At 50.1% G+C, this 9,130-nt stretch overlaps 1 protein-coding gene across 2 annotated transcripts; it reads right to left on the bottom strand.

The window, feature by feature from the left end:
* Positions 1-5,257: 5,257 nt before the first annotated feature.
* On the bottom strand, positions 5,258-8,893 carry LOC132344513 (testis-specific Y-encoded protein 3-like). 2 transcript variants are annotated; one of them, XM_059884146.1, is made up of 6 exons: positions 8,154-8,892; positions 7,483-7,560; positions 7,229-7,340; positions 6,942-7,087; positions 6,736-6,822; positions 5,258-5,477 (listed from the first exon to the last, which is right to left on the bottom strand). In XM_059884146.1, exons 1-6 carry the CDS (start codon positions 8,679-8,681, stop codon positions 5,454-5,456), a joined length of 975 nt encoding a protein of 324 aa, XP_059740129.1. In that variant the 5' UTR covers positions 8,682-8,892; the 3' UTR covers positions 5,258-5,453. The 2 variants fall into 2 exon arrangements, with proteins under 2 accessions (XP_059740129.1, XP_059740130.1); XM_059884147.1 differs by lacking the exon at positions 7,483-7,560 and having other exon boundaries at positions 8,133-8,893.
* Between the last annotated feature and the right edge of the window lie 237 nt (positions 8,894-9,130).

The raw sequence follows: 9,130 nt of genomic DNA on the forward strand, positions 1-9,130 counted from the left end.
GCTGTCCCCAGACTGATTGTTCTTACATGTGGCTTTTTAAAGCAACCCTGCTCAAGAGTGAGTGTGGCTAAAGAGGAAACATCCAGGTCTTGGGGTTAGGGCTCTTAGTTAGTACTTCTGTCCCCCCATTTTGCATAAAAGACCAGGTTTTATCCAGTCTCAGAGTTTCAGAACATTCAGGGTTCCCCTTTCAGGTGTGGTCACATGCTCAAGGTTTTTGACTTACCTGTTCATCACCTTGAACAAGGATTGACTTCGTGTTTTCATTGACAGTGACTTCATACCTCAAGCGTGAAAATCACTTTATGTATGAAATAGAAAATTCCATATTTTGTGTAGGAAAATCGAGGCCAATTCTTTCAGTTGTTACATATACAGTGTTCTGTAACTCATAACGCAAGTCAGCACACAGATTTTCAAATGAGAAAGATGAAAAATTCCGTATTTCGTGTTACCTTGTTTATGCCCAATTCAACGTGAAATACCAGAATTTCATATTTCGCGGGGAAAAGCTCCGTGCCTGGAGTTTCAAATGCCGACATAGAGAAACCCATATTCAAGGCAGGAAAATCGGTGCCCGGATGTTCATTCATTAAATACAGAGAACTGCATGTTTCATGTAGGAAAATCACGACCCAGATTCTCCTACATGAAATATAAACAGTTCATTAGCTCATGGACTAAGTCTCTGCCACGATTTTCTTACAGAGGAAAGATAAAGACATGTAAGGAAATCCGTACTCAACAGAGGAAAAATCAGTGCCCCGGATTACATACGTAAAGTCATCAAAATTCCGTATTTTGTGTGCTAAAATCAGTGGCCTGATGTTCCTAAGTTTAATACACGACATTCCAGATTTCATGTGCAAAAGTCAGCACCCAGGTTTTCATACGGGAAATACACAGAATTCCAAATTTCATGCCGGCAAATAACACGTGCACCCATGATTCATATAACATATAGAGAATTCCATTTCCCTTTTGGGAAGTTTGTGGTGAGATTTTCACAGGTGAAACAGAGAGAATGCCACATTTCTTGGCAGAAAACTTAATGCATGTATTCTTTCGGGAAATAACGAGTTCCGCGCTTCACGTAAAAGACTGTTGCCCACGTGTCCAAATGTGACACAAACCTGGACTTCTCTGTGTAGAGAGAGATTTAGAGATGAAACATCTCTCAATCCGGAGATGCTAAGAACAGTGTCCCGCTAAGAGCCATGACTCACCAGTGCCAGAGGAATTGAAGTCTGCCCATTTATTGTACAGAGGCGCTTTCAAAGTAGCTCTGTTCTCATCCAGCCCCCAGGTGAGAACACACGCCAGCCTACCCCATCAGCCCAGGCCTGTGGGACTGGGACAGGTGAGAGGATCAACCTAGGACACCCTTTTAAGGAGTGATGTTTCAAACTGGCAAAGGCTGCACATAGCAGCGCTAAGTGCTGCTACAGTTCCCAAACCTTAGAGAAAAGGGCAAGCTGTGTTCATATGGCTGGTCATGTCGGGGAAAGAATGCTCCTTCACCTGAGGACAGAAAACCCTTTGTGGCCGGGTGTCCTAAGGGCTGTGCGTAGCCCCTCTTCTGTGCCGGGGAGTCTGGCCCACTCTGGCTCTGCTCCTTAGCATCCTCCCTGACTTGCCTCAGGTGCTTTTGGCCTGCCTCTCCTTTCTCCTCAGGGATCCGTGTTTACACCTACATGCCTGTTTACATGTACAGCTTGCTCCGTGGGTGAGATCCCTGGGCTTTCCTCCAGGGCTTTTCTCCAGTGTTTCTGCCGCCCCAAGATCGTCGTACTTTACACAAGCTCTTTCATGTTTTCAGTGTGCATTCTTCCATCCCCCAGCCAGGCCAGTTCAGAGAGTTCACACACACATTTTGCCCAGCGCACATGTGTTTGCACGCGCGTGCACGCACACACACACTCATACACACACTCACACACTCACACACCAACAATTCTGAAAAGCAACTTGCACACATGCGGAACTTTGGTTTACTGATCCAGGATAATGGACTTTGGTAAGCACCACTCTTTTTTTTTTTTGCCCCGGTTGATGTTTTCACTCGGTAATTGATCAAGTCAGTGTCCTCTTCTACTTCTATGGTATATCGTGGAAGGTGAATGGGAATGGCTCATGAGTGGGACTGATATCCAAAGAGGTTGGCAGGGTTGGAAGTCCTCACTGTGGACAGCGGAGTGACCTGTGCCTGTGTTCTCTACTCCTGTTGCCTTGGACTGGTTCACCGTGCCAGTCGGGTTGGTGTGATTCCATTCCCTGGGCTTTCCTTCCAGAAACGACACAGAAATAGCAAGGGACTTTGAACTTGAAATTGATCTCGCACCGCCTTTTCCCTAGGCTATAGAAGGTCACTGAGGACAAGAACTCATTCACAACTTTCTCTCTACAGAAAGGCAAGCCCCAATTCCTATCACCTGGGGGATGATTTACTGACAATCATGAAGAAATTCTGCATGGGCAATGCCAGTTGAATGATCAACACAAGGACACATGGGTAGGGGTAAACGTTAGTGTATTTCAACCGTGCGGCGCTGTTTATAGAACACTTAACAAGTCAACCCCAAACCGTTCCTGACAGAGAAAAACAAAAACATTTCCTGACATATGCATTCCTGCAACATCTTTGCCCTCTGTGATCCTAATCAATATTCTCCCTGCAATGAGTGATATTCCTGCACGTCAGGCATTACTGTAAGTGTGTGGGTATTCTTGTTTCCACATGTGGGTCACTGTTAACTATTCCTGTGATAAAGCATTTCTTGATGTGCACAAATATCATGGAAGTCTTTCAAAAAGTCACAATTCAAGATGTTGGAAGCATTTGATCCAGGAAGGAAAGAATAGGTCCACTTCACATGCAGTCTAACAAAGATACGCAAACTTAACCAAAGAAGGAGTAAATACGAGCAACACCACGCATGTAGGTTGAATAGGGACGTGCAAGAACTCAGACAGATATGGCAGCAGAGCTGTGCATAATGGCACAAGCATGGGTGCAACATGAAAGAGGACAGGAGGCATAGGCAGACCCACAGGAAGAAACATCAACTCACATTCATGGGCAAACACAATGGAGACACCCAGTCTTCATTGTAAACAGAGGAAAACATGAACACATCCAGGGCACAGGAAGCAAATGCAGCTCAGGCTGGTTGAGCCAGAATGCGCGTGAATTCATCACTAAACCGGCGAGTCTCACACGCATCGATATTCGGCGGAAGAAAACCTTACACGACACATCCAAGTGTGCAGTCAACTCTAAGAGCACCTAGCCTTTAGGGCCCAAGTGAAAGCCCTAGAGAGCCTGGGACACAAGTCACGGCAAGTCTCCAGAGGATGACCATCCAGTCAACGAAGACTATCTCTGCACTCCACTCGAGGACAGGTTAGAGCTAATGCCAACCCTGGTCCTGAAGCACTGGCAGGAAATATTAGGCACTGGGGGACCCTGTCCTAAACTTTTCTTGTCTTTAACTTCTTTGCAATGCCTTACGGAAACTTCTGAATGTGGGTAAATGCCATGCAGTCCCTAGAATGAGCCCAGTCTAAGGTCCCGAAAACCATGCCCCAGTATGCCATCTCACACCCGCTGTCGAGTTATCACACCATAGTTTCTGCTTTGTTTTGTTTTGAACTAGGACTGGGAAAGACAGGTACCAGCCTGCCGGAGCCCCACGGATTCTTGGACGTTGACAGATTCAGAAAGTAAGAAGACATGTTTCCAGTGTCTCCTGGGCTGCTTGTTCAGAAAGCACCCAGAGACGGCCAAGCCTTGCCTTCTAGCGCTGTAGATGCGTCTCTGGAGAAGGGGCAAAGCTGGGGTGTACATGGTCAAATGCAAAAGCTGGCCCTGGGCAGGAGATCTCATGCAGGGCACCGTGAAGAGGACATCCATAAAACCTGTGAACTTTACCCTTTGCCCTCAAAAGAGATGCTGCTTCAGGGAGAAAAGTTGTAGAGTGAGAACTTCATGCGAGACAGAACTTCATGTGGGACATCACCCTCAGGCATGCCCACGGTGGAGCCCTTCTATCTGGGATGAGAGGACAACAGTGGGGGGACAGACGTTGAACTCTGCCTACTCCATTTGTGCCAGTCTGTCTTTTGCTCAATCCAGAGGTGGACGCGATTCCAGAAAGCAGTCATCTACTTCAGAAGGACCACCCTAAGTGCCGACCAGTCCCTCAGTGAGCTCCATGTGCTCCAGCTGTTCCCACTGGCCCTTGGCCCACACAGTAGTGGCAAAGCCCTAGATGAAGGACAGCTCCTTTGTGGTTGAAAACATTCTGTGCTGAGCCATTCCACAAGGAAGAGAAACTGTCACCAGAGGGCTGGTGAGAAAAAATGCTTTTTCTACAGCTTGGCCTGACAGAGGGCCTTGGGCAAAGACCTTAAGCCTTCCTGGAAAAAGGGATATTGACCCCTGAGCTGCAGCAGCAGCAGCAGCAGCAGCAGCATGGGACACAGACCACATGGCTGCATAGGCTCACCCTAACAGCCTCTTTCCCCTCACTTCTGCCCCTGGACACGCTATACCGAAGCTGAGTTCTTGGAAAAAATAACAGAGTTCACATGAGCTCTAACATCTACGACGGGATCTGTTTTCCTTTATCTGATTCCTTGCAATTTCTCTTTTCCCCTGGTCACCTTTGCCAGAAACTAGTATCCTCACTGCCTTCCCACCCCTCACTTTCTCCCTAGGCCACAGCCCCCCTCCATATACCTTATACACAATGCCCTAAGATGTTACCTGGAACCCTAGCTCTGGGAAGCAGACTCTCAGCAAAGCTGACCGTGCACTCATATACACACTCATACACACGTGGCCTTCGAGGTTCATAGCGAGTTCAATGATAAGGCCTTTCCTTTGTTCTGTGTACCCTTATTAAAGTGTCTGATGATAGGCAACAGAGAAGATACCTGGGCCACCACCTTCCAACAGAATTGCATTCCACTGTTTCAATCTCTGGCCCTTGTTCACCAGACCCTTTCCACGAACAGCCACATTTCCCTTGTAAAATTGCCAGACCCACAGTCAATAGGCCCCTCATCTTCCTTCTCCGTCCTCCCCAACCCCCACCCCACAGGAAGAACGTCACCCCCTGACACAACCCCAACATACGACTTAGCCCCCTCTATGAATCTCCACAGACTGGTAATTCCCACGCGGTGAACTGACACTCGTACATGCAGCTGAAGTGTTTGTCCTGAGGACCTGCCCAAACAATACACGCACGCATGCAGCTGATGCTTTTTATTTTTCCTTTGCAGTGAATTCAGGGTTACTGGTGTCTCACTGTCGATCCACTTCAGCACCAGACCACTCTTCACTACTTTCCCGTCCAAGAGAACTATGCTGGCCATTGGTCTTCACGTGAAGCAGCTTCTTCGGTTTTCTGTTTTAGGTGAAGGGGGGCACGCCATCGTTAAGTGTCTCAAAAGCTGGGGGGATCGGGTTCCTTTCAAAACAGAGAGACAGAGATATGTACACTTACCCTCCCCGGAAACTCTAAAGACAGCTTGATTCTTTCAAGTCAGTTCCCAGGGGGGTGTGTCTGTGAACGTTTACATGCCCTAGAAGCACAGAGTAAAAAACAGGTATCCCAGTCTTCAGCATAGAACTATTTACAATAGCTAGGACGTGGAAGCAGCCTACGTGTCCATCAGCAGATGAAGGGATAAGGAAGTTGGAGTACACATACACAGCGGTGTCTTACACAGCACTAACATGGAACGCGTCCATGTCAGTTCTAATGAGATGGAATGAACGTGGAGCCTACTATACCGCGTGAAGTAAGTCAGAAAGAGAAAGACAAACACTGTCCGTTCACACAAATATATGGAGTTGAGGACCTTGTACGTGGTGCTGAACATCCAACATGCAGGGCAGCAAAGAAGTAACAGACATATAAAGAACAGACTTTGGCCTCAGTGGGAGGTGGTGACGGTGGGTCAATGTGAGAGAGTAGCCCCAAAACGTTTACATTAGCTTATGCACAACAGATGATCAGTGCGAGTTTGACGCGTGCAGCAAGGCAACCAAAGTCATGTTGGGGGCAACCCAGACAGCCAGGCAGGGGAGGTCGGTGGGTGGCGGGTTCGGCATTTGGGGGGACACGTGTATCCCTATCGGTGATTCATGTTGGCCCATGTACAGCAAAACCTGTCACGGTATTGTAAAGTCATAATCCTCCAGTTAAAATAAATAAAAGAGGATTCTCCATAATCCTGCAGAGTGGTCAGTATGCTCAGAATGAGGGTGGCAGGAAAAAGATGCAAACGCAAATTAAAAACCAAAACGAGTGTGGTGATCAGAATCGAATCAAATGATGGGTCACTGGGGGAACCGCCTTGCACAAAGGAGACTCACAGGCCTTTTTGGAAATGGGACTTCATGAGGAAGAGCAGGTGGGTCCCAATTTAAGAGCAGCCTGAGGCTGGACTTGTTGGCCATGGAATGACGGTTCAGCCATGTGCAGCTGCCTCAGATATAAACTGCAGTGGCTTTGGCCTGTCCAGGCCACTTCATCCACCTCAAGCTTCTCTACTTAGAACCTGTTCTTCACCCCAGTTCTCTACCCTTGCTGTCCCTTGCTGATTCCCTCATGCCCTGGTGTCACTCTGTACTCCACGGAGTCTCACTGTCTTCACAAGTGGAATAAATGACCCAAGTTTTTGACAACACTTATGCCAGTGCTCGGCCCCTGGGCGCCTCACCTCTCGTCCTCCTGGTACCTTTTGTGGTGCAGCCTTCCTCCTCACATAGTACTGCAAAGGATTGGGCCACAGATCCCTTATGATGATCTGCCAGGGAAATGAGCAAGGTCAGCACAGGCCTGGCCAGACCATGAGCCCTCCCGTGCACGGCCAACAACTCCGACATAAGTCACCAGTTCTGGCCCAGTGGCCACGTGGGACCCCACCTCAGCAATCCAGTCAGATCCTGTGAAATTGTGGTCAAAGAACCAGTTGAAGAAGTTAACGCTGCTGTCGTGGTGCCTGCGCCTGTATGCCTTCCATTCAAAGCCCTGGTGCCACTGAACTGGAGTGGAACGAGATGCGTGGTATCCTGCAGGAAAAGCAGTTTGGGAGAAAGACCTAAATCACTTTTCGATTCAACCTAGACTTTTCTGCCCCCAACCACCGGGCCACCGCCCGCCACCCCTACCCACCCCCACCCCCACCCAAGATCCAGGGAGCAGCTTCTCACCAGTGACCTTCATCAGGTACTCCTTGACAATCACTTCATTCTGGAAATACCTATTCCTCCGAAAGGACAATGTGATCTTGCAGTGACGAGTGGGATGCCTGAATTCCTCCACCTGCCAGGACAAAGTGTGCGGGGTGGGGTGGGTGTGAAACCTCTTTACAGAAGAGCTGTCCTTTCCTGTGTTAGGGATAGACCATGCCCTCTCCCCTCCCCAGTCACCTCCCCTCCACAATCATCAGTGTCCCCTGCCTGACCTCCAAGTTGGTCATGAAGTGAAGCATGTCTGCATCTTGCTTGCTCATCAAAACTGACATTTGGGGGTGGTTCATAAACTGCTTTAGGTCAAGGAGCCTCTAGATGCTAGAGGTAAAAGTGCTGGAAGAACAAAGCTAGCCTAAAGAGTAGAATGGCCATCCCTGTTTGACTTCAACTTGCTACTGGTTAACTCGTCACATTTCGGTTCACGCGGGGCTATATGAATGCCGCACAAGGTCCAAGGCTGTGCCCATGAATGCCCTACCACGAGGAGGTTCTCTTCCTAACCGGATAAGCTTCATCTCAGCCCCTTGAAAGTTAGCTTACTTCGGGAAAACAAGCACTCCTAGCTAGAACCCGTAGGACCACTTACACTTCCCCACCCCTCCCCCATTCCAGACAAGCCTTCTCTCCGAAGAGACCCTGGTGCTAATGACAATTCTGATAGGGACCTCTCAAAGTATAGCCCAACTATCAATTTGGGCTAGCCAGAACAGCAAGGACATCACACCTACGATCAGGAACAGATATGCAGGACGGTAACCAATACCCACCATCCAGAAAAGTAAATACGGTACCAGAACTGCCAGATCTGTAAACTGTTCCTGCCATAGCCCGGCTTAAACAAACAAACAAACACAAAACTCACAAGCACCACACCAAGGGATACAACTTCGACCCAGAAGCCACGGATGCCCTGGATGATGGCGCTTCTGTGCTCTAGATGCACCTTCCGCCGCTGACTGGTCTTATGTTTCAGGCGAGCATGCGCCCTTTCGGCTTTCTTATTCACGGGCTCCAGCTCCAGCTGCAGGGCCGCCAGCGCCTCCAGTGCAGGCCGGTCACTCAGGGCTCCGGGCCTTGGATGGTCGTGGACATGCTCCTCCGAGGACACCTGCTCCTGCTCCTCGTATGCCACCACCTCCACCTCCTCCATGACGTCCAACACCAGCAGCTGGAACTCCTGCCCGAGTCCCGCCACCTCTCCCTCCTCCACAGCCGCACCTTCCTCCACTGCCTCCACCCAGAAGAGGGCGGCCTCCTCGCCTGGCGCACCACCTGCGGCCTGCATCGCCTCTGCCGCCCACACCGGACTGGAAGGCCCCAGGGCCCCTCCCTCATGAAGACCCGGGCTCACAACTAAGATCCAGGATCCCGGAGTGCTGCCGCCTTCCTCTGGCCCCGTCTCACTCTCCATGGTATTCTCGCCGAAGCCCGGAACTGCAAACAAGCTGGACGCTAGAGCACGGCAGACGGCCCTCACGGGCCGCCCGCCGGCCGCAGTCTACGTGGTCCTACTCCCGACGGGTTACTGGGCAAGAGCCAGGGAACGGCGAAAGGGAGAGACGCATGCGCAGAACCCTCTGCCACCAGGCCCGCCTACTATGGCGACGGGAAGGGGCTGAACTCTCCACCCTGACCTCCTGACCTCATCCCAGAACCAATCAAATGGAGTCTAAAGCGGTTCGCTCCTTGGACACGCCCCTTGGAATCCTGGGCCCTCTGCCAGCCTGTGACAGGCGGCTAATGTCGGCCCAGCGCAAAGAGGGCGTGTCCTGGCAAGCCTTTTGCCTGCCTAGCAGTGCAGCCGCGCCCGAGCAGCGACTGGGAGAGCCAGGGCCACCTGAAGCTGCAACAGTCCTCAAG

The sequence above is a fragment of the Bos taurus genome, chromosome Y (assembly GCF_002263795.3).
Source record: "Bos taurus isolate L1 Dominette 01449 registration number 42190680 breed Hereford chromosome Y, ARS-UCD2.0, whole genome shotgun sequence".
Classification (NCBI taxonomy): domain Eukaryota; kingdom Metazoa; phylum Chordata; class Mammalia; order Artiodactyla; family Bovidae; genus Bos; species Bos taurus.